At 39.6% G+C, this 26,381-nt stretch overlaps 1 protein-coding gene across 1 annotated transcript in view; it reads right to left on the bottom strand.

The window, feature by feature from the left end:
- Nucleotides 1–841: 841 nt before the first annotated feature.
- NKAIN2 (sodium/potassium transporting ATPase interacting 2) overlaps nucleotides 842–26,381 on the bottom strand; it is a 514,426-nt gene continuing 488,886 nt past the window's right edge. The window contains exons 5-7 of the mRNA XM_041469950.1: nucleotides 21,607–21,667; nucleotides 6,312–6,393; nucleotides 842–1,363 (exon numbers count right to left, since the gene is read on the bottom strand). Of these exons, the coding sequence (XP_041325884.1) occupies nucleotides 1,354–1,363; nucleotides 6,312–6,393; nucleotides 21,607–21,667 (153 nt within the window). The 3' untranslated portion in view covers nucleotides 842–1,353. The remainder of the gene's footprint in view (nucleotides 1,364–6,311; nucleotides 6,394–21,606; nucleotides 21,668–26,381) is intronic.

The following is a 26,381-nucleotide window of genomic DNA, read 5'->3' as shown; positions in this document are numbered from 1 at the left end:
TTTCTGAAAAACCTGAGCAAAATATTGGGTTTTCCTACAGATCAGATGTAGAATAAAACATATGTTCCTAGGAGTTCAGAGTATTTCATATACACATTGACCTACTAGCAAAATTCCCAAAGGCATCTTGTTGCCAACTACGTAACAGCACGGAGGTTTTTTTTTCAGCCACAATAATACAGGAAGATAAAATACACGTTCTAACACACAACAGATCCCCCAAATATACCACAAAAAGGTCTTCAGTATTTCTTCAACTCAACTAGTCCCTCCCTGCCCTCTCCAACCAAAATCGAGAAATAAAATATGTGGATCCCTTATGGTGCAATTAGAAAAAAAAAAGCTCACTTACGGAGAACTTTTAGTTGAAATCAGATATAAAAGAGTAAACATAGCTAGTACATATTCAGTTGGCCTTTGTTCATAGAAATCTGCAGATGTCTCTGTAGTTAGTAAAAGATGTTTAGAGATAGCTATAAAAGCACCTACAGTGCGATAAATAAAACCAGCGGGATTAAGAAGCACAGTTTCTGCTGCTTATTTCCAGTAGGTTCAATTTTTAGTTTCTGTTACCCCTTTCCCCACCCTGACCCCAAAAACTTTCATTTATTTCCTTATTTATTTTTCTTTTTAATAATTATAAACTGTTTCTTGACCACTGTGGAGCCCCAAAAGTAAAGCACTTATCAGACAGCTGGCAGTTTTCTACTTGGTTGCTCTGGAGCCATGGAGCAACAGAGCCTTATTCCCTGACATGAAAACAAAGCAAAACCAAACAGAAGAAAACCACTGACTTAGAAATCGTTCAGAATTAACAGCAGCATGTTAACTTCAGAAAGCTTGCACGTAGTTTCTCTAATGTGCAACGCAGTTGGGTTAAGGCAAGTATGAACTGTACAGCCTTCAGGGCAAACAATGCGCTGTCTATTGACTTCTGCTGCAAGGTCATCCTGGTATTTCACTGTTCTGTTGACTGAGGAGACTCAACATGGCCCGGAGTGTGGAGGAGGCTCCCACAGCACGGAGTGGGCTGGGTTCATGTCTTAATCCAGATGGGCCATGCTGGCAGTGGCCAGGGAAAGAAAGGGACAAAAGGTGGCTGGAAAGCCTCTGCTGTGTCCCTCTGGTGCTGAGAGGCAGGAGGTTCAAGGAGTGGGTCTGGGGCATCTCCTTTAGTACCTGTTAGAAAGAGAGGCTGAAGGTCTCTGTTGTTTTCTGTCTCACTGTTCAATCAGCTTTTATACATTATATTTAGCAAAAAATTGTGTTTCTTTTCTCTTTGAAGAACCAGGAGGCCATCCTGAAAGAGATTTTTGAACAGGTCCTCCAGCCCACCTTGAGCAGTCCCCATGTTTACTTTGACCTAGAAGAAAGACAGAGAAAGAACAATACTTATAATCCAACATACACTTTTCTGATCCCTGCCCTGCTGCTCTGGTGCCCTTTTGCAATCAAATGTAATCCACAAACCAGTAACAACTCAGATACGCATGGGATGAAAAGGGCAGAAAGACAAAGTGTTTACTCAAGTAACTGTCTGGCTCTCTCTGGAACATTGTCAGAGAAGTCAGCACAGGTTTTCTAAACAATCTTAGGCACAAGTTATATTTAATTATAATCTTAACTGTATGTCCATGGGTCAACTGGAATGTGACCTGATTTATAAAATCCATCGGATACGTAGCTGTCTTTGTAAATCCAAGAAGTGACATGGCATGAGGAGAGAAGGGCTGGATTGCCGGTGCAGGGGAAAGCCGCCCATGGCTCACTCACAAAGCGGAGACCCTGTGCAAGTGCCATAGCCTGGCCACCTCAACAGTGTTGCCCCAAATCCATGTTTTGTAACTAAAGCTTTCAGTCTAAAATGGACAAGATGCTGTTTGTTGATAGTGAAAGCTTAGGTGGTAGGTTATTTAAATGTATCTGAATCCCAAAACATGAGGAGATAATTACACAGAAGATTTGTACTGCATGAACTTGCAGTGTCATGGTGGTTATACTCAAGGTGCTAGTTTTAGTGGGTTTTTTTGTGTTTCCTTTATACTTTAAGGGAATGGTGAAGTAGGTAGGACTTTCATTATGTGCAATTATCCAGACAAATGCCTATCTGTGTGTGTGTGTGCACGGGAGTACAGATATGGCAAATATTCTTAAGCTTCACAATAGGAGGAAAGCATGCTTCACTTCAGGGCTGCACTGCTTTTGAGCAATTTCTCCAGTGCATTAGGCATCAACATCAGACATGCATGGGTTTTTTTGCTTCACTTCTTCTTTTCTCAAACAAACAAGTTTAGGGTGAAGAACATAAAGAAAGATCTCTCTCCCCTCCCTCCTTCCTACTGTTTTTAGAATAGTGATCATGCAGTGCAGTCTTGTTCCACAACTACCACTGTTTTTTTTCATGTGCAGCAGAATCAGTGTCAGGGAGTGTTTAGTCACCTTCCTCCGTCACCTCCCAAGAGGAGAATTTTTTCTTGACAATTGATTTCCGCCATCTTATTGTGTCCTTCTCCCATGGTCTGGAAATGAGCCCTGGCATCTCGGGCACAGAATGCCAGGGAGCTGCTTTTGAGTACATCAGCTGTGGCCACACTGCAAGGAGGTACATGAGCATCGGATCTGTCCCGTTCTGTTCAAAAAGCGTATTCGTTTTGAAGGGACTGTCTAGGCTTCTTGGCTTGTACAGCATAGAGCACACTGTTGGCACTTAAATAATAAAAAAATCCCATTTATAACAGGTAGAGAAATGTCACCATAAGAATTCTTCCCCAAAGCATCAGCGTTTTATTTATTTAAATTGCATGTATTTTTCATTTTAAAAAGCAAACTGATTTAAATTAAATATTAAATTGGAAGAGGTGATAAGGAAAAACTGTGATTGGAATTTAAAACCTAAAACATAGAGAAAAAAACTTCAATGTGAACCTGAATCTAATAATTCTAGACTATTAAAGGTAAGAGTAGCCAGAGATAGTCACTTCAACTGACTACCTAAAGATAATATTTTTTTTTTCAGAAACCAAGGTTTTTCTTTTCCTTAGATATCCTGTTCATTTAGGGTAGTCTTTCATAGCTGATGAAACACTACACAAAGGGACTATGTGGGTTTAAACTGAATTAGAATGTTCTTAAAAGGAGAGCTTGATTGATGAAAATCACAAATAAAAAGTAATAAATCTTTAGATGAAATAGTCCTGACACAATAGAAATGTAAATATGAGAAGCCTGAATAAATCAATATAATTTGCATATGTAAGTTTGTGTAGGTTCAATATAATCTCCACATAAACAAAATGAAGTCCTAACTTTATCACACAGGAAGAAACTGGTTACAAAACAGTATGTCTTAACAGTTAGCAATTAGTAAACTCAGCATTCCTTCAGAAGAATAGTTAAATAGTGCATGTATAAAGGAGTTAAAATTGATTTCCATCACTTGGATGAAAAACTTTCTGACTTCCAAAGAAATAAGTTTCTATTGATGGACTTCTGTCATTGCAATCCACTAAATCAATTCACATCAGCAAGCAGTACCTGGATAATGATTGAGTCCTAACACAAAATTCTCTAGATTTGTACTAGTTCTGTGTATGAATCAATCTGGTAAATATATAGAGGCTTCTTTGTTCTGTATTACTGAACTACATGTTGAAATTTGTATTTTGAAAGAATCTGAACAACCAATAGAAGCTGATATTGTTTTGGTGAGCTCTTCAAAGAGGAGGCCATATGCTCTCCTTCTATTTTGCAGCATGCCCAGCACACCACAGCACAGAGAACAAACTGCTGTTGTGCCTCTGCATATAATTAGCAATCAGACGATTTAAAGGCACCTGTCTCCTGTTCAATTTCTCTAATAAATCCGGAGCTCCATAAGAGATGTGCTCAGTGTGAATCTGAATAGGACAGGATGCAGTGGTGGCAAAAAGTGATCTCTGTATTTTCTGGATCTTCTTGATCTTGCAGGAATTAGATGGGATAATAATATATCTTCCATATATTATGCTTAATATATCTTCTGTTGCCTATGAATCCAAAGACATTTTGTAGCAACTGATAAAATTATGAAAATAGTTATATGAATACAGATATATGGACATATATATGGGTATCGTTGTATGGATATGATTACGGCTTGGAAAGTGGTGAGAGCATGGCAAGGGACTACATAAAGCAGAAGGTCCCTCTCCTCTCCTCTCCTCTCCTCTCCTCTCCTCTGTTGTGTTTTTCCTTTCTTTCCTTGAATACTGTGAAGGCTTACATTGGTGATATTTGGGGAACAAGCTCCGTAGGGAACCAAATCTTTCCTCCCAGCAAATAAAGCTTTAAAATACCAAGTATGGCCTGCTGTTATCATATCAGCATGTTTTGATTTCTAATACATAATATTGCTGTAAATAGTGCTACAAGCAGATCAAACCTTGACTTGATTAACTTGACATTCAAATTTGTCACTTTGCTACCTAATGGACTGCCTACATTTACAGAGCAACTGCAATGTGAATACATATGCATGTATTCCTAGTGTGCCTCAGCTGTAAACAAAGAAAGGTATTACTAAATGCTGTAAAAGCTTCTTAAGGACAGATTGTAGCAATCCTCAAGAGCCCTGTCAAACACTATACAGTCAGAGGGAAATATGAAGTGTCTTTATTTGACTGTGGCTGGGACATGGCAATACTTTTGTGGGTTGGTTGGACAAAATGTCCACTCACATTCTGATTTCTGTCTCTCAGTTAAGACAGCTAAATCACCTATACTCCAGCGAGCATGCAGCATTGAAATAAGAGAGAACACCGCTTACATGGATTGATCATCTATCTCTTCATCTAAGCTACAGGCTTAAAACTATTGCCTTCTGGGTTTTTTTTTTCCTTTTTTCACAGGTCTAGCTTTCTTTCCAGTCAGTATGAAGATGCATAGTAAATGCAATCTGCTGTTCTGGAAGAAACACCGAGGGCATAAAGAGAATGGGATAATAGCTAGAGGGCTCCATATGTTGATGACAAGGTATGGTATAATGAGAAAGAGATAGGATTAGAATTGTTCTAAGTACCTATGTACCTGATATAATACTATGAAGGAAATAACATTTTCTAAATGTGCAGCACTGTGCCAAAAGTGCAGGTGAAAAATATTTACTTGAGCACAGACAGATGGGAAGCTGAAGTTAAGACGACGTTGGAGATATGCACTATTGTAATTTGAGATTATTAAAAAGCTGCTAGCAAAGCTCCTGAAGGGCCCAGTTCCAAACACCAACACAGAACAGATTGTACCACTGATAAAGTAAATGCAAGATTCCATGCAAAAATACACTAATCCATTAGTAGACTTGCTTCCACTAATCAGAAGAAATTAAATTGCATTCAAAGCTGAATAGAATTGTGTGTTGGGATGGCTACTGCTTTTTGAACTTAGTGCTTTTCCACAAAAGAAATGTTCAGAAGAGAAACAAAGGAAAAAAATGTAACTGTTGCCCCTTTATGAGCTGTGTGGTGCTGTGCTTTTACTGTGTAGGGCATTGATGGCAAATAAAAAAATATTTCCAAAGGCTGCAGCAGTGAGGTAAGATTTATCTGGGCATTTAGGACTGTTCTGCATTTCAGTTGACATCAGTACAAGAAATATTTGGAGACAATTATTCCTGGGCTGGTCTATGGTTGTGTTCAGCTCTAGTGTGGATATACTCCAGTTGTGTGTATGAGCTGAGATTTGTTTATCCATTTAATTCCCAAATATATCAGACTGCATTCTAAGATGGAGTTGTCGCTCAATGGTTAGGTAAAATACTGTCTTCTCTTCAAACTAGTTTTAAAACCATATGTTGTTACATTTGTTTTGTCTTTTTTAAATGTGGAAACTGGAAATGAGGTACAGAGGTGCCTTGGTGAACAGATGCTCTGGTAAGAAAAATGCTAAATGCATCCACTAAATTAGCAAGTTGCTGAACTTTTGATGAAACTTCATAAAAATTCACTTTTTTCACAGCCAAGGTTTGTCATATATGATGTGTTTTTTCTACACTAAATTGTCACTGTCTCTGAGTGGAACCTCCTTGAATGGAAATAGGGAAATATCAGGTGAGACTTGGATGCTGTTTGAACAACTGTGACACATGATATCCTGCCCTAAGAAATCATTATAATTCAACACAAGAGTAATGTTAGTACTTAAGTGTAACTTGAATTCAGTCCATCAAAAGAGGCTTCTGCCTATTCTGAATTTTTAAGTCATACCATCTTTCAGCTGAACGATCCCTTAATATCAGGCTGCCACTCTGCCAAATATCCTAGAAGTTAAGTACTTACATATACATGGGCTGCAGCTGTAAATGAGATGTCTTCTGTGGACCTTGATAGCCGTAAGAGTCAAATCCACCTATGAAATCAACTGAAAGGGGAGAAATTGCTTTCATTAGCAACACCTTTCCAGAACTGATAGGCACTATCATTCAAGAACCACCCAGTACACAGATTATTTTTGACTGGTCCTCTAATATCTGTTAATATTAGACCAGCTAATTGGGAAGATACAGAAAAACAGTAAAAAAGTAAGGAAAGACAAAGTACCTTTTTTATTTTCCTTTACTTTTAAAATCCATTCAATTTTAAAACCACATAAAAACAGTAAAAGATTTATAACAACCACCTTTCCACCAGAAGTAACCACACATCCCTCTTTTTCAAGTAGACCACCTCACTAATACAAAACAACATGCTATTTAGACATTAAAATGATGAAAACCATTTATTTATTGGCATGTATGCATTGCTTCTGACTGTGATTACTGTGGCTGGCTTGCTGTCATACCATGGCTCAGTAGAAGATGTAGAGGAGGGAGTACATTGATCCAACTCTGTCTGAGAGACAGCAGTTTCTCTGATTCCCTGTTTTGACATTTGGGTTGAAACTCATGAACAGAGAGTTGGAACAATTTATCTGAGCTTCAGAGATGAAACTTCACAGATGTAAGGAAACCTGCATTTCTCTCAAGATGCTGAAGGTCTGCAAGAAGGTTGCACTGTGGGAGTTATTTATTAATTCACACAATTGCCAGCTCCTGATGGCCTTCTCATGTTTGTTTTAAACAATTTCCAGGAAAATTCAATCTCGTCTGAGCCCAAGACCCCTATACCTCTGCTAAAACACTTTCTTTGCACAGGTGAAAGGGTGCCCTTTTCTTCCTTTGTCCCAGGAGACTCAACTATTGGCTTATAGAGGTCATTTGGGGGCAGTTCTCGTCCCTGAAATATTGTCTCTTACATCACAGATCTGAATTGGACTTTACTTTGATAGAAAAGGGCCAAAGAGTTCAGGTATGGAAGTGCATTTTTCACATGTCTGGTCACTGCTACTGACAGACTGGCTCTGTGTACATTAAAAGAAAAAAAAAAAAAGGCTATTTGTTAGACAACAACTTCTTGTAGATCTAAAATGCAGTTACAGTCACAAACAACAAAAAAGTAAATTTACATGGTTTGAGAGCTTCCACTGGCTGGACTCCTTAACATTTATATTTATAAAGTTGCTTTAATACTAAGGCACCCCTCAGTTTGTGCCACACTTAGTCACACTTATCAATACAGTTTGAGCCGTTCCAGACATTTACCAAATAATCAAATTCTTGTACGTCTCCATTACCACTTACTCTGGAAGCAAAGAGCTACCAAAACACTGGACTGCCTGGGTACAGTATGTCTCCATTGCAACTGCACACATGTTGAATCTGTTGTAAAGTCATTCTTTGCTGGCAAGAATGGCCCCTGCAGAAATAATTTAGCCAGTTCTGTGCCCTGTGTATTCCTATGTGTATTCCTATCCCAGAAAGATGTGTTACTAAATTAATCCCTGACATATCTAATGAAGGAGGTTCTATAGTCTTTCTGTGTTGCTTTTCCCTGTGCCTAATTTCCTAACGTCTAATTTAAATGTAATTTCCTGCAAATTAACTCCTTATCTATATTTTGGCCTTTTCTCCCTATGGATATGAAGAAAAAGGAGCAATTTTTTATCTTATCACTGCTTTTAAACCTTTTTAAAAAGAATTTAATGCTATCCATTGTTTTCAGGCTTAAGTAAACCTAGTTATTTCAAAATTTTCTCACAGATCATGTTGTCCAAGCCTCTACATTTTGAAGCCTGAAGGTCCTTCCTCAGTTTACTTATGTTTTTTTCTTACAGTGGGGTGCACAAATCAGGACTAGCCGGGACAACTGCCATACAGTCTTCTGTTCATTAGCTGAAATAATTCAGTAGGTTTTGGAGTTTTGTATGTTTGTTTGGGATTTTTTTTTCTTGTTTTTGTTGTTCTTGTTTTGTGTCATTTGCGTTTGGTTTCCAATTTTCTTTATCAACAGCATCACACAAATGCCTAATAATCATCTCTTTCTTTTTTGTTTTGACAATAACTGTAACCTAGCCTAGCCCATATTTTATTTGAAGATCATTGATTCTTCCCCACAGGAGCTCTTTTGCACTTGTCTGTACTGAATTTCACCTTCTTGATTTCAAGCCACTTCTCAAGATTATTTTGACTTCTAATCCTATATTCACAAGTGCTTGTACCCTTCCCAGTCTAGTTTAATCTTACATTTCTTACACATGTTCTCTCTTCTACCTCATTGTTGTTAATAAAAATAATGAAGAGAATTATTTCCCTAGCTGAGGTTCCAGTGGGATCCCATCTGAAATGTCCAATCTGCTTTATAAATACATTTCAAATAGAATTTTAAACAGTTCTGCACTCCACCTATGCTGACTGCATCTGGACAGTACTTTCCTGAACTTCTTACAAACCTTTTAGAATGTCAAAATCTTGCTAAAATCAAGACAAATGCTGTTTGTTGCTTTCCACTTAATCAATGTCTGTAACCATCAGAATACCTTTATCAAAATGTTATCATGTCTTTGGAAACATACTAAGTTTACAGGCAGAAAATGAAGGATATTTTTTAGTGAAGTGCTAGGCTGGGAGGAAAACCCCCTCTCCATTCAAATACAAAGATTGCAGAAAAAAAGGTTGGATGTATGGTTTGCTGCAGGTATGGTTTGTTGTTTGCCCAATTTTCTTCTCTTTTTGTTACTCTTGATCCCTGACAACACAAGTCAGAAAATGCCTGTGTTGGATCAAGTGCCTCGCTGTTGTCAGCTCATGTCACTTTAGGGATATTGCTTATACTCATTTGTCCAGCTTTGCATTTCTTCTGTACTTTCACAGAATATTTTTTTTCAGGCAACCTGTAAAACCTTATTAGCAGGCTGCAGGCATACACACTCTGCTTTGCAGATGTGGGGCAAAAGCTTGTCTTCAGGGCTGTTTTCAGAAAGCTAAACCAATGTGTTAAGAAAAAAGACTTCTTTGAGCAAAATGATTTTGTGGGAGCATGAGGGAAAGGTGCGTGCTGAATACCTCTTGTGCATTGCGGCTTTGCCCTGCTGTACAGAGCAAGCACAGAGTGTTAGTAAGCCAGATTGCCAAGTTACAAACAAAGCAAGGTTGTAGAGACATTTATGTGTTGAGCTCACTATAGAAGTTCCCATGTGTGTAACCAAATGATGGCAGGACAGCAAGTACGACCATGACCTCACTGGAGACATACAATGGCTTCTCACAGGCAACAACAAGCTTTGCAAGGTGGGTGAAGGGAGGTAATAGAAAGTGAACTTCAATATAAAAGAATTTCATCAATTTGTTTGCAGCAAGGTTTCTTCATGGCAGCTGCTTCTCAGCACTGCAAACCCCGTGGTGTCCAGACTGCGCTAAAAGCTCCCTGTGGACTCTGAGCTAGTTTCTTAAAGCATGCAGCAGGCTGCCCTTTCTGCAAGCATTTTATCCTGGCTGTGCCTGAAAGGTCACTAAAATGTCATACAACTGATACATTCCTGGCAGCCATAACATCAGATGAATAAAACAAGGCTCATTATCTGAATCAGTACAGAGGTGTCCATCCTTAGCCTCATACATCAAACACTTTTTTTGACTTCTCTGTCTTACATTCATCTTACATGTCACTGTTATCACAAGAGGCTCATGTTGTGTTTCACTTTAGTAAAAGCCCACATGAACATACAAACATAATCCAATTCCTTTTGTGGTGGGTTGACCCTGGATGAACATCAGTTGTCCACCAAAGCCACTCTGTTGCTCCCCTCCTCAGCTGAACAAAACATAACAAAAGGTTCATGGGTCCAGATAGACACAGGGAGAGATCACTCAGCAATTACCATCACAGGCAAGGTAGCCTTGAATTATTACCAAAGAAGAGCAGTATAATAAGAAATAGAGCCAAATATTAAACCTTCTCCCCCAGTTTAAATCCTGATTCTCTGCCTTCTCCACCTCAGTGACATCAGGGAATGAGGAATGGGGATGGTGGTCAGTTCATCACAAGTCTCTCTGTTCCTTCCTTCTCAGGGGAGATATATGCTCCTTATATGCTTCCTCTGCTCCGATGTGGGGTCCCTCCTATGGGAGACAGTCCTCCACAAACTTCTCCAATATGAATTCTTCCCATGGGCTTTAATTCTTCATGAACTGCTCCAATGGGTCCCTTCCTTGGGCTGCAGTCCTTCAGTCACAGACTGCTCCAGTGGAGGTCTCCTGTGGGGTCAAAGTCCTGCCAGCCAACCTGCTCTGCTGTGGGCTCCTCTCTCCATTGCTGGTTTTGGGGTCTGCAGTGTTGTTGCTCTCACTCCCATTCAATTTTTCAACTGAAGTTGTTGTGCAGACTTTTTCCCCTTTTGTAACATGTTATCCCACAGGCACTAACCCTGTCACTGAGAGGCTGAGCCTTGGCCAGCAGTGGGTCCATCTTGGAGCTGTCTGACACTGGCTCTATCAGAAGCCACGGGAGCAGTAGCTCTTCACAGAACACACCCCTGTGGCCCCCTCAAAACCTGGCCATGCAAACCCACCTTTGACATATTGTGAGCTGAAATTTTTATTTTCCTAGCTGGACTTGAATAGGATAATAGCAGTACTACTTATCTGTAAAATGTGTTATAAAAAATTCAGATTATTTTCTTCTTTTGCTTGTGTTAAGGTCTTGTCAAACACATGACTGTTACGAGTGTAACACAGGACATATGGTTCAAAGTAGGGACATATTTTCCATCAATAATTACCCACAGGAATGTGAAATTTCAACCTCTGCTCATGGTCAGAGTCACACTATTTCTGCTGTACATCAGGACAGGATGAGAGGCAATAATGGGTTTCTCATTTTCCATTTCTGGAAGTCTGCGGTATATAGAAGGATCACTAAAATGTGATGCACCAAAAAAAGCCCCAGTGCTTGGTAGTCCTTAAATATATTCATGCACCTACTAAAATAATATAAAAACCCTAGAATTACCCATGATAAAAATGATACCTTTAAAAAAAAAGAGTTAACGACCATGGAAGTGCATGTGCATGCCATGACTGGACATATTTCCAGTCATATAGCATATTCCAGTCCATATAGCAGAGAGACAACACACGATGTTCATATCCTACATCTGACCTGCGAGGTCTTAAATTTATCTGCACTCTCTCTAGAGGCCAAAGACTTACTTGGCTCCCTGGAATCAGGTTTTTGAAGCGCTGCAATTGAGCTTCACTGCCGCAGCTAGGCACATTGCTGCAGGTGTAGCTGCAAGGAAGGAGAGATGGCAAACAAACTACAGCTGGTAACATTACTGAAAGCACTGCTGGTGCAGAAGTGAGTACGTGAGGCAAGAGAGAGCTGTGCACAAATAGCGGTAGCTAAAAACTGGCCAAATTTAGGGAAAAAAATAAATGGAGGGGAGTTAAATTAAGTTTCATTTTAAGGACCTTGGAAACAACATATGGGGCAAAAATATAAAAGAACATATGGGGACACCTTTGCTCTTGCAGTTTTGCCAGTATCCTGCTACCCAGCTCTCCATTTGGTGAAGACACTTCCAAACAATTCAGTGCTGCTGCCTTTTTATGCTGTGAGCATGGTCTGGTGGCTGTTCCACAAAATAGCACACAGGAGGAGATTTGCTTGAATGTGATCTCCATAAAGCTTGTTTACAATGACAATCAAACATTATTGGTCTTTGTGCTGAGTACACAGTGATTTAGGCTCTCAAACCACAGCAGAGCCAAACACCAGGGAAACATGGGGAAGGAGACATCTGCCAGCACATGAGGCTGTGCCCTTTCTGCTGTCACAGGAGGTTTCAGAAATGGCATAAGGACTTGGACATGAGGTCCAGTTCTTGTGGTGCAATGAGCAGCATTTCTGCCAAGCAGTCAGTAATGAAGGGCCTGTGAGTGCTCTCAGCTCAGCCATTTGCAAGGTGAATATAAAACCTCAGATTTTGAAACTGTAACCTCATGGCATTTGTGAGCTCTGTAATGGCCAGTGTAGCTGCAAAGGGAAGCCCTTACACAAATTTTGATGGAGTTTCTCAGCTCAGATTTTGCTCCACTGCCACTATTTTTATGCTGTTTACTTGAATAATCAAAATTATTCAGTAATTTTTTGCTTCACAGGGCCTTGGCCTCCAAATTTTTTTCCTCTTATCGTATTTCTTGTTGGTGTAAGGCAGCATCTTCTTCTGTCTCTGTTTCTGCTGATCCCCTGGCTGAGTCTTTATCAGCTCTTCTGAGACAAGATGTAGGAGTGGGGAGGTACTCAGGTTTGTGAAGTCTAATAAATACAATCTGGTGTTTCTGCCCTCTCAGAAATACAGGCAGGGATCTCTGCCTGTTGCTCCCTATAATTAGGGAGCAACAGGTATGCAGATATTGCTTTCCAGGTGAATCCAGCTCATGGTTGTACCCAGCAGAAAATACCAAGATGAATGGTGCAGAAATTAGACAAGTCACAATTTGTCTCAGATTCACAGGTGGAGAAGGCCTCTGGTTGGTAGCAGATTCTTGGACCATGACATGAGGAAGACCATGCTCTGGAGCAAGGCCTCTGCAAGGCAGGGCTGGCCAACAGTGGGAACCATGTTGAGAGGGTAGGAACCAAGGTCCTTGCTGAGCAGAAAGGAGCCAGGATGATAGCAGTCAGGAATAATCAAGCAAGGGCTGGGAGGCATGAGCAAGTCTTCAGCAGCTGAAGGCAGAAACTGGGACCAGGGATAAGGCAGGCAGGAATAAGGGCCAAAGGGCAGGCAGAAACAACAGGAGCATAGCTGCAGCAATCAGAAGTACTGGACTGAAATGGTCAGCACTGCCTTCTATACCTGACAAATACAGCAAGCCACCTGTCAGCCTGTACACCTGGAAACAGGGTTGCTGCCTAACCTCTGCAAGGCTTTGCAAGGATTGTCTCCAAACTTCCAGTGGGGGCTTGTCTGATGCTTGGAAAAGAAAGAATCAGTACAAGACCTCCACTCAGCTAAGAGAGCAAGAGAACAATAATAAGTTAAGAGAACAATAATAGTCTGAACTATGTATTATTTTTCTAAACTGGATAGACCTGAGCATTGCTGGATAATAGCCATTTGCTTTCAAATTTTCATCCCTAAGTGCTGAGCAAAAAAAATATAGCCCTGCAATATAGATTTTGACTGACAAATCATTCTAAGAATTAAATATGTGGTAGACTGAATTATTGTAGAAGTTATCAAATGAGTCATTAGGAAAAATTGTTCTTAGCCAGATCACTGCTAGGGGCAAGCAATAAAGAGAAGAAAAAGAAAAAATTAAGGAAAAAGAAAATGCCTGTGGCAGTGGCCTCCAAGTGTGACTGCCACACTAATAAATTAGAAAAAGAGTCATTAGTAGGTGCAACAAAGGGGAGAATTAAGGCCCAAATCTATGAAAGTTAACAATCCAATGCTAATGAAGACCTATCTAGATTTTTGAAAGGAAAAGCAATAAGGAAAACTTTAACAGGAGTCATGCTGATAAAAATAATTTAGTACAAAGCTATGTTCATGGCATGTAGGAAACTGCAAGGAGCTCACACTGACTGTCTCAGCAGGAAGGACACTAAGGCTGTGGGCAGGTGTCCTTCTCATGGCCACTGGAAATAATTAATTAGTCTGGTCCACCCACAGCAGCTCATCACCATTCCTCTCAAAGACTGCTATTTGTCAGCCTGGAGTGAGCTTGGATGGCCAGGACCTGCCTTTCACCCACTAGTCTTGGCTGAAACCCTAAGAAGGCAGCCAGCTGCCCTCAAAGGGTGGGACACCAGGGTGGGGAAGGAAGCCAGCAGCCCCACATGGCCACTTGCAGGCTGTTCCTCTTCAGATCCCAAGCTGCCCCTCCACTGCCTCAGGGGACGAAGGAGGAGATGCTCCCCATTGGAGGGTGTCCTTTCAAAGACAGCCCTCCGTGTTCAGTGCAACGTAGCAGGAAAGGACTGATGTTGAAATGGAGTCTTTTATCAGCACCAGAATAAACATGCCTGAAAGTATTTTACACGCATTTTTCAGCTTGTAGAGAGTTTCAGATGTTGCTAATTTTTTCCTGATTTTGAATATGAGCTTTGTCTATTGTTCAATGTCAAAACATCTCCATGTCCAGGAAGACCACACCCTATTCAGCTGCCTCAACAACCTGAGCATTGCTTCAAATGATCTGCAGCCTTTGTTATCAGAATCATCACTGATCAACTACCTCATTTCTGCTACTGACTTGACACAACTGCCTGGGACATTGTTTCATGGTCTGAACGCCTTTGTGTTCCTCTCCTGAAATAAATAAATAATGATGAGTAATATTTTCCCAATGGTTTGGTATGAGATGTATCTTTCTTCAAAAAAACAGGCATTAGCAGTTCATTCACTATTGACATGAGCAGATTTTTTCCAACACTTCTACAATGTCATTCTTGAGTAGGTAAAAATTGTGTGGTCTATAGTTAAAAAAAAATTATGTAAAGTAAGTATATTTCCCTGGCTGTTGCAATGCATTGATTTTATTAAGCAGTATTGCATTGTGATGAACTGCTGGAATGGAAATGTTACTTCCTTCAAGCTTTAAGTTATATTATTTAGACATTTTTAAACTTGGGGTTGACAAACCCATAGGAGGTGGTGATGGATGCAAAGGGAGTGGCAGGGAAGACAAGAGAGGGAGAAAAGAAATTATCATAGATGAAGCCAGCAATGCCACCATTTTCCCTTGTATGATTTTATTTATATATTTGTCTCATACCACGATCCTGTCTCCTAGGGATCCCTTGAACATCAACTTCATTAGTTACGAAGGCAGCAATCCATAACCAATTTTCTTTTCATGTCAAGCTTGTTCATGTATAAACCCAGCCCTTTTGTTGGAAACATTTGCAATTAATCCCAGAAACAAAGAAAATGCAAATCATACAGTCTACCCTAAGCAACCCTTCTGACTCAAGGCCCTGACCACCATCTATTATATACTAAAATGAATTGAAATTCCCACTTTGAGTCTAACCTAATTTTCTAGTGATAATAGGCATGGATTCCCAGAAGCATTCTATGCATCTAGATAGTAACATCCTAATTTCCCTTCCTGGTAAATGTTTTAAATAAGACTTTAGCACCAAAGGAAATTAACCTTTAAATTAATTGTAATTATAAAATGCCATCACTGATTTTGTCTTCAGACTAATTACTTGCCATTATTTAAACAAACTGCACCTCCTCAGAGCTTTTAAGTTTGTTTCTCTCTGCAGTGCTGTGCCAAACGATCACAGAGCAGGCTGTGTAATGTCTGCCAAGCCCTGTGACACCTTGGACTGCTCAGGTCCATATGCATCTCAAATGCAGCTGGTTTCACTTGTCATATCTTCATGCCATAAACTTGTTCCCCTGTGCTTCAGCCTCGCACTCTGCAGCTCAGACATTTTCAGCCTGTGCCTCGGAAGCAGCGAGCACACCTTAGGGGACAAGGATTGCCTGTGCTCTGTGCCGAGGAGAACGAGACGCTCAACACCAGCCTTCTGCTCTGTGAGGGGGCCCCTCCAAGACAGGACATGACTGGAAATAACAACACAGGAACCAGCTATTGATATGTGCAAAAGATTGATGTTGTACAGGCATGTCAGGGAATTTCCTAAATGTTCCTGGTGGCACCATGGCTCTCCAAGGCAGCTTTGGCAGTTTGTCCTTAGGATGACAAACATGAAGTAGCGCCTTGGGATTTCAAAGGCTTCTTTCCCTCCACACTTCTATCAGAATCCTGACAGTCAAAGGCATCCCATTTTCCTCCCTCTGGTTTACTTAGATCATGTACCAGTCACCACACTAAATGAAACAAGTAAATGGAAAAAGCTTCTAATTGAGCTGCAGGCTGTAAATTGAAGAGCACAGCATTGCAAAAACAAGCTGAAGCTTCAAAATTGTAGTGTATTCATTGCATTTCCATTCACAATGACCTGTTCAACAGTTAGGAGAACAACTGTGTTTTAAACATAGACTTTTATTTCTTCCTGTTATTAATTGTTGCTCTGCTGTCTCTGCAGACTGTCTAGGCTGTCCCTTTCACCAACCAAACAAGTTAGACCAGTGATTCCTCCTGTCGTGAGAGAGGTGTCTACCACAGATAGGGCAGATTGCTCTTTGGGGTTACATCCCTGCCTCCACTGACTATGGTGGAAATCTTGATTGTTAATTTAAGCTGCAGGCCTACTTACATGTGGCTGTAGGGGTGTGAGAAGGATTCCACCTGCAACAGCATGGAAGAGGTGAAGATGGAATCCCTGGTCTTTTCCAGAGAAAGACTCAGGACACACTACACAAATGGCAGGTGCAAAAGAAATGAAGTATAGAGCTGAGGTATTGGATCTCCTTTTCTTAGGAGGCTGTTTTATAAAACCTTTCTTGGTTCAAACATAGTTGGACTTTTTCAGGAAGAAAAGACCACTGTGGGAAGCAAAATACAGCTAGACCTCTTGTGGTTAAGGAAGTCCATGAACAGCAAATTACCGTCAAGAATTTCTGGAAACCACAAACTTGGGATGGGAAACAAAGAAGCAGAATTAATACTTGAATGTTTGTTACCAGTTTCTCTTTCCCTTTGTTTTAGAGATGTTTTTGAGCAGGAACGGAAGCTGAGGTATTATTTCTCTGCAATGTCTCGCTAAGCAGACTGTGACAAGCATTTGGCACAGAAAAAAAGCAATACCTGAACACATTCTCCACTTCAATAGTGCCTTTCATCCCAGAGGCTCAAAGTTATGAAGCAACACGCCTGTGAGTTTGTCACTGTAATTATTTCCCATTTTAAATGTGGGAAACAGAAGTATGGAGAGGTTAAACAACCTGCCCAAAGGTGGAAGGTTGCCTATAATAGAGATAAAAAGAAAATGTTTTTCTGTCTATCCCATGTGCATGTCAAAATTTCACATCTCTCACATAAAATGAATTTAATACTGTCTTTTAAAAGAAAATCTTTGTCATAATTTTTTGTATTTCCCAGGTCAGGCCTAGGATCTCAGAATGGAATATTGTTTGGCACCAAGTTTATTGGCACATAATACTGTATTGCTCATCAGAAGATATTTCCTATCTAGGGTATTGCTGTCTTACTGAACATTTTCAGTAATTCAAATGCAGTCTTTAATCCAAATTTTTATTGGAGGGGGAGGAGTGAAATGATTTTAAAGGGTTACATAGGGCTTCATTTCCACGCCAAGACATCCCCAATAGCAGGGTTCCAGGAAATATGCAGCAAAAATCTTCTAGACAAAGTTGCAGTTTCTTTTTCTTTGCAGTTTAACAGGAAACAATGCCAGGAGAAAAGAAGAAAGTGTATGTGCAGGTTGAATCCCTGCTAGCATCAGATGGTGCAAAGGTTGTACCTCATGGTACACAAGGGAACATTCAGAGGGGCCATAGCTGTTCTCTGATTGCCTTGCCATTGCCTAATAGTAGGTAAACACTATTTCTGCTCCCTCTCTGGGTCAGCAAGAGAGCCTTCTAGGTTAGGATTTTACACTGAGACACAAACTAAGTTAGAGATTTTCTCTTAGCTGGGGTTCATTCCTAGCCAAAGCTGTCCCTCGAATAACAAGCAAGTCTCCTTACTCTCAACAGAATCTGTGAGTGCAGAATTCCCCTTTCAGTAACCTAGGTTTCTTTCTTAATTGCTTAGAGACAAATAGCCCTGGGAGGATGCTGCTTGACTGCTTATATTCCAATGTTCCCCACAAAATGTCTATACAGTTAATGAAGTTTTCGGAAATACGTTGAATTTTCTTTTAGTGAGGCAGTAGCAGCTTATAGCAGGGAGCCAAATTGCTAGTGAGCAAATGCACATTAAAGGAACATTTCAATGTTATTAAAAATAATGTGCAGCCTTGGAAAAATGCAGGCCTAACATGATTTTGGGAGACAGATGAGGAGCTCCAATAAGTTCACAGCCATTGAATGCCTCCAAGTAATGGCTGTTGCTGACATTTTCATGTTTTATTTTTAATTGCTGCAGCTAATAATGCTAGTGAGCTAAGAAAGGCAATGGCTTAGGCATTCCAATGGCAGTGGTAAAGAGGAGAGCGTGGAGCTGGCAGCAAAGCTGCTGGGGACCCGTACTCCCTTGTCTTTCCCAGAAAAAGACCTGAGGCACTCCAGCCTTCAGAGTTACTCGTTCTTATGCAGCCACAGGGAAAATGTTTGGGAGTGGTAAACCTCCACTCAGAGAAGCAGCCATGGAAAAGCTGCTCTTGGCTGCCCCTTGGACACGGGTGCTGCAGTTTGACTCTGGCACACCCGGTGTGCACCACAGCACTTCTGGGATTGTACCAGGAGACAAAGCAACTTCCTCTTTAATCCTTGGTGCAGAATTCACCCAAAGCAGATTTTTCTCATGAAAGGTAGCACAGACTTGAGCTTTGATTTAGGGGGCCTGAGGCTGGATTTATTTGGTGTGTGGGTAATTAAAACCTCTAGACTTGCTGATTCAGTCCTAGTTATGACCATGATTTTATCACCGTATTGTTCCATTCCTAATTCTTTAGCGAGGTTAGAGCAGGTTAATCTTAGTGAAATGCTTGCTTAATTCTACCCCAACTCATTTGTTCTCTTAATAAAATCTGCATAAAGAATGGAGAAATAGTAATTCTTTCAGCTTGTTCCAATTACTTTGAGAGCAAAGCTAATTCAGCTGAAGCAGCTTAAGAGCAACTTGACTGTGTTTTTACAGTTGAGGCTCTGTGCCAACAGGAGACAAGACACGTTCCATACTCCAGAGCAGTGTCAATATCTTCATCTGGTTAAAATCTGGAACATGCCCAGGTTTGGCTCTTGGATGTTGCATGGCTTTTTCTCCAGTCTTCTGCCCTGCTGTTCAGTTCTGCCAGGTTTAGAGTTTCTGCCTCTTTTACTTCTCCTTTGGACTGCTGTTGTTCCTATGGCCCATTAGGAAAGCAGAATAAATGGAATTGAGTGTATGGGTGTTCAGTTTGTCCATTGTGAAAAGCAAAAGACTTTTTCTGTTGGTTTTGTCTCATCAGAAAGGACTTGTGGCTAAATGACAGTTTGGTATGACCCAGTACGTTTATCCTTACAAATACTAAATAACATGACATCCATAAGGGATACACTTCTCAGAAGAACACGATAGATGGATGTGTTGCCAAAAGGGATGGAAAAAGTCAGAAAATTTATCTAAGAAAATAGAATAATTTTAAATTAAACCTGAGCAGGGAGTATTTGTATAGACTGCAGGCCCTGGCTGTCACAGTGAACACTTGGTGCATGGCAGAGTGGATGTTTGAGCCAAGAGAGAACTGGAATCTTTCTTACTTGCTACTTCATGAGGCCTCTCCATAGAAACTAAAGCTGTCTTAATTTTATGATACCTTGAGGGGCCAGATCCAATCTGAGCATTATTACACTGTTGGCACAACTCAGCCACAGAAGTTCTCTTTCCCTTTTTGGCCAGCCAAGCTTCCAAACCTCAGCAGAGGGGAAATTGCAGCACCTGAGCTTGTGCTGGCTCCATTGCACTGGGTGGGGATTCACCCTGGTGCCTCAGAGAGGTGCTGGCAGATGGGTGACATGCTCTTTGTCTGGAGGAGGAGACCTGGCTGGGGTGTACAAAGTAATAATGAAATCTAAATGACAAAAGTAATGACAAAATAGTTAAGGTGATGGCAAGAAAATGTTCAAAGAAGCATGACAGTCTGTGGCTGCTGAACAAGAGGGAGCTCTTGGTGCAGAGAGAAGAAAACAATACCATATTGGCCGTGGCACTTTGCTGCCAGGAATGCCACTTCATGAACCATGGGAGAAATCTCCCAAATGTGCTCTGATTTCTGCGCTTGATTGGTGAGCCAAGTTTCAAGTCCCTTCCTCGCTTTTTACTTATATCATGCCCTAAAGCATTACAGAATAGTGAAAAAAAATATTTAAGCCCTTAGAAGAGAGGGCAGAACAGTATTGAATGGGATTTCATTTTGGGGGACAAGGAATAATTCTCTCCAGCTCTATGGATAATGAATGCTCTTAATGGGAAAGCAGGATAAAATACATGTGACTGGGAACTTTAAACAGAAGAGTCTATTTGTGACATACCCCTGCTCCACACAGCTTCCCAAACCCTTTGTACTCTTTATACCTTCCTCACTTCCACAGAAACACAAAGACGACTGAAATAAGCATAGTGGAAACGACCTCCAAAGTGTGGTGGTTTGATTTCAGCATTAAATCTCCCCTTGATGGTTCACAGTGACACTGTATTGCCAATAGATTACAGGGTTGTAGCTATTTTCCACGCAGGAGAACACACAAAGGAACCCCCGCCAGCCCTAGCAGTGCTCTCAATCAAATAAAAACCCTTTAGCTTCCTGTTGCAGAGCTCTCCCTAGGATTCATGTATATTTTATCAAAGTTACATGCAATTCTGATACTTGTTTCTAAAGTGCTTTAGTATGAATCTCAAGATGTACTGAAATGCTGCAGTGGACCTTTTTAAAAAAATCCAGGTTAGAGTACAGAAAAAAAATTGAAATGTCTTAACTCTACAGAATGCAATAAGAGCAAATTTTGCTCAATAGGCTTCTAGTGATATAAATAAGCAGAAGAAACACAAATCTACATCTATTTGAAATAATTTTAATATATGTAAGTGCACCCTGGAAGCAGCAGGAACAAAGAGGAGCTCCACTGTTTAACCTCTCATAAATTAAAGTCCTGCAATGATCTAAAGCTATTTTTCTGCAAGAATTGCTTTTACAAGACAACATACATGCCAACACAAAAGAGCTGTAGCTTCAGTTGTAACCAATTACTCTGAAAATAGTTAATAACAGCCTGGAGCAAGGGGAAAAAAAAATCTTGTATTTACTAATTGGGATTTTTTTCTTTCTTTTTATAAAAAAAAAAAAAAAAAACAAAAAAAAAACAACAACAAACAAACAACAAAAACTCAAAAAACCCCCATGTTTTATGTCTTAAGCTAAGTTGCGAGATAAAGACTTGCAATGAGCTTTCCAGAAGAAAGGTGTATGTAAATTTAAACCAGTATTTCATTCCTCCTTTGTCTCAGAATTTCCAGATTTTAGACGAAGAAGGATGGACAGAAAACGTGATCTGGCTACAGTATAATAAGGCATTTAGGTTGAAGTCAGCAAGAGCCAGCATAGTGGAGAGGTGATTAAAAAAAAAAAAAAGAATTCATTTTGTATGTAATAAAGCTTTAGTACTTACAGCTGTCCTCTTCTTCAGTAATACACTTCACAACATAACAGGCATAGATGAAGCCTGCCAGCTGAAAGAAAATGTAATAGTGTTAGATGTAAGACTGATACCATAGAGAAACAAGAGATGGCTTTACAAAAGCGACTACAGAAACAGAAACAGCAAAATTCAGCAGACTTTCTTTGAGGAGGTAAAGATAATTCTCCACAACAGTTTGATAATTTTAATTAGAAATAGGGTAATTCTGCATCTTTCTTGAAAAACACATCCTTCAATAAAACTTCCAAAAACTTTATCAAAAATTTTCCAATACCTAGTTAACTTATTTTAAATTACTGAAAAATACAAAAGTGAATGAGTATTTGGATGGATGAGCTTTTAGCTACTGAAAATGTAAATATTTCTGTCAAAATCAGATTTGCTATCCAACAAAACCTGGCCCTCTAGCAGAACTTTTTTTAAAACCGGAACTGAGCCAACTAAATCAAGGACAAATTCAGTGCACTTGTAAACCAGCTTCATAATGATATTTTATCAGTTGAAATTAGAGCTGTGGATTAATGGAACTTGTTCCCATATCTGCAATAGTCCCCAAGCCTCATTACAAGTCACTTTGGATAGTCCTGGATGTGTTTACACCAGCATCTCACACAGCAGCTGGCAAATTTGTATCTTGTTCCCTTCAATCCTCTCTGCAGAGCATGCCCAGAATTGAATTGTAAACAGGAGCAATGGGATTTAAAGAAAATGAAAATCTGGAGTAGTTATTGAAGTACCACCTGAAAACAATGATAATAAAAAAAGGAATAAATGGCCAATATCATACATGCCACAGGCCAAGTATCATGTGAGTCAGCTGCTGGTCCCTCCAGCAAGTTCTGTTGTTGCTGAGTTAGACCAGAAGTAAAAGAACAAATACTGGAGCAGCAACACGTGTCACATGTTGCCTGCTTTACACACCTTCCTTACATGTAGGTCTGGAGAGTTTTCTCTACTCCATTACAAGAAACCGTTTTTCATCCTATAGCTCATCACTGAAGTTCGCATCTTAGGATGTCCAAAGAATTCCAGTTATTTGATCTCTTTGTAGTGAAAAGTGAGCCGTGCTGCCTGTGCTGTTATTCTGCACAGGCCACCTCACACATATATTTTCATGAGCTGCAAAACCCTCTGTACGCTTTGGGAATTTTTTTTATATGGGTATAAAAATGCCTAGAGGCTTCAGCCTCTAAGCTCTCTTTGAATGGTGCAAAACCCATAATCTCCGGCTGAGGGAGATGATGATCTTGACTTCAGTTTGAGTAATTAGTGGGTTGGACAGTAGAAGAAGGGAAATTTGAGAGACCATGTATTATGAATGCTGGTTTGTGAAAATGGATTTATTTTTTTTGTTCATCCAAGGCATACATACAATCACTGCAATATTGTGAGCTCTTAGAGCCCTTAATATTACCCATATATAAATTAAATGCAAATAAATCCATTCTATTTCGTAGTGCCTTCATACCTGAGGCAGTGACTATGCCTAGTTTTCTCCAGCTCTTACACAGATATTCCTGGAATTTCTGTCAGTTTTCTATGTAGAAAGCTACCTATACCCACAAATTCTACCTTCTAATATCTGTATGGGTGAGTGATGGTGAAAGGGGAAAAAAAAGGTCAGCCTGAAGGCTTTCCTAAAAAATCAAGACTTAATTTGGAGGTCACACTGAAGCCAGCATAGGTGTTGTCTGTTCACAGTTTAAATTCCTGTTGAAAGCCCAGAAGAGGCATTACAATGGAGCTAAACCATTAATTTTGTCATTTATTATAAATCTGCCTTACAGTGCTGCTGGGAAGATTTTACACCTGGGAAGGATGAAATATTCACTGCTGGACACAAAGAACGCACTGTACCAAGACGTGGCATTCAGCTAATATCAGCATTTCATCTCTCTTTTATTGGATCCCTCTTCCCTTTTGTTTCTTGGCTTCAAGACAGAGGGCTAATTTGCTCCACTGACTTATGCCCTGCATAACCCCATTGACTTCAATGACATTACTTGAGGCTTAATTCAGCAACGAATTAGGCCCAGAAAGGTTGTACATAAATGATTCCATTCCTGGATGTGAACCTTGGCTTAATAGTTTCTCTGTTCTTTTTTTTACAGACCATCAGATCCAAGATAGCTGAATAGTTGCATCTCTAGCAGGCTTCTATGGTAATCCTTTTCTTGCACTACAGTTCAATACTTTACTGTCTTGTCAACCACCACAAGTTCATGTGTTATTAACTGAACTTATCTTACAAAGCACAGCAAACAAACTGTATCACAAATGGTGTTTACAACGGATCTTTTAATTGTATTCAGTTACATCACTTAAATCTCTAGGGAACTCCTTTGATATACAAGCAAATCCTACAGCATTTCATCAGATGAGCTTGCTGATTAAAAGAATGCCTTAAAGCTCAAATTGTTCTGATCTAAGTATGAATGTCAGGGTTTTTTCCCATGAGATAATCAGAGTTCATAAAAGAAACCTCCCCTTTTCCCACATTTATCCAACCCTTAGCTTGGTAAACATAATCATGTTGTTCTTATTTGAATCTCACATTAGTTTTTTTTTTTTTTTTTTTTTTTTTTTTTTTTTTTTTTTTTTTTTTTTTTTTTTTTTTTAACCAAGTAATTTATCAGTTCTTATGCAGTGACAGTCATTCAAGTTTTCTTTCTAATTGCATCAGCAGCAGTGGGCACACTGAGCTGAGGCTCAGAACCAAAAGTGGCAGTTTTCACTTTGATGATACTCAATGACCTGAGCCCATGGTGATTGCAGAGATCCCCAAGATAGACATCAGGAACATGTTTCCTCCCCTGTGGACTAGGACTTCCCATTAGAAGGGTACAGTTCATCTGTGCAGATAGCAGACATTTCTTTGGGACTTTGGTCAACTAAAATTTCTAATGAATTCCTACGTGGATTGATAGGTCTCCCAAAATTTACCACCTTTGTTATAGTACAAGATGCACTTTAACCTTTTCTCTCTAACAAAAGCACACCACAATATACCTTTGAATCAAAAAAATACCCCCAAACCCCAACAAATCCAAACAAAACACTGAATAACTCCTCATCCTGGAGAAGAATATGAGAGAAGAAACCCAAACCAAAGCAAATTATAGAAGTTAGTCACATCACTTATATTCCTGGGAAGTCCTCAAATACAGCAGTGCTCAGTGCAGTATGAGAATTACACAGAGCAGAGTCTTCCTGATTCAGTAGCTCCAAAAGATTTTTTTCATACATAAGAAGGAAGGAAATGAGTCCTCAGAGATAAAGAAGAGAAGGAGACTGACTATCTCACAAAATCAATTCAAAACGGGGAAAGTTAGCTTGAAAAATCTCGTTTGCATCCCTACCTTTTGCTTTGCATCCCTACCTATTTTTTTTTTAAATTAACGGAGCTTTGCTTTTTTGTAAACCATGCAGTGATAAAAAGAAATAGGTGCAATGAGCGGAAGATCATTTCTGGATCCCAGATCCATCAAGATTAGATGTCTACATCTGTCCCACTCACATTTTAACGCTGTAGTATGGGCCTCTAGAGGAGAAGGAGCCATTAGCAACATTCCTGCTCATTTATACATGGAGCGATTAGTGAATGCATGTTTTTATGAACCTCATTTTCTGCACCTTGAAAAAGCCTGCTCTTTACAACTTTCCCTGATATGTCCATATGAGAGTATAAATGAATACTGCTCTTTCTAAAAGTGGCACATTATCCATGCCTGCACCAGCTCCCTGGGTGTACTTTGACGGCATCTGATGACCTTAATTTTAGAAACAATGATCTCAAACACTTAATAATTTCGTGGGCAGTTTTTAATTTTTTTTGTTTGCCTTTTTTTTTAAAATTTTTTTTAAATTTTCAAGCATGTCGATAAAACCATTTTCCTTCTGTCAAGAAAAAAAAAAAAGAAGACAAGCAAAACCTAAAATAAATCACCAATAAAACAACATTACTGAAGCTTTGGTAATAAGATTAACTACAAAATGAAGTTAATGCATTTTATTGCCTTATCATAGCTGTATAAGGAAAACAAAAAAGTAGAATATTCCCTCCTAAGTCAACAATGCCCCGTTACACCTCAAAAGACTCTCGGCAGATCCTGAGTCACTGTGAGTGTACTTCCAGACTTGCTCAAAATGTCAAGTGCTGTGATCAAACTCAATCAGAATTAGTATTGATTAAAATCCTGTCTTGCTATTTTTTCTCACTTCTTTCATGAGATGAATGTTTTTATACACTGCAAAGAGCACCAGATTTGGAAAAAAGGCTATCATATAAAAAATGTAATTTCTGGTCAAGGTTTCCACATTTCCCTCCTCTGAAGCAATATCTATATAGGTAATTACTACAAGTTATGCTTATTAAGCTGGGAAGTTGAAACAAAAGAGTGATGGCAAGAAGGAAACAAAAATTGAAAGGGGATCTGATTGGGATAGGGTGATGAGGAGCAGGCTTGAGATGAGGATTAATGAGTTAAGGGTTGTGGAAGTAATACATAGTCTTGGTTTCCTTGAATGAATATGGTTTTATTTTATAATCATACTTGTTCCAGCAAAATAGACCTTAGACTTAAAATACACAAACCTATTGTGTTTTCCTATGGAAAAATGCTTCAGTATCTCTGAAACAGCTGAGGCTTGTGCATTTACTTTTTATTATTAAGTTTTTGCAGGTGTCTATAAACACTCTGCTTTTAAGACCTAAGCAAAATATAGTCTAGTTCAAGCAATAATGC

The sequence above is a fragment of the Pyrgilauda ruficollis genome, unplaced genomic scaffold (genome assembly GCF_017590135.1).
Source record: "Pyrgilauda ruficollis isolate IOZ18807 unplaced genomic scaffold, ASM1759013v1 scaffold24, whole genome shotgun sequence".
NCBI classification, from domain to species: domain Eukaryota; kingdom Metazoa; phylum Chordata; class Aves; order Passeriformes; family Passeridae; genus Pyrgilauda; species Pyrgilauda ruficollis.
Note: the sequence above shows the minus strand (reverse complement) of the source record. Positions and strands in the feature narration are given on the sequence as shown.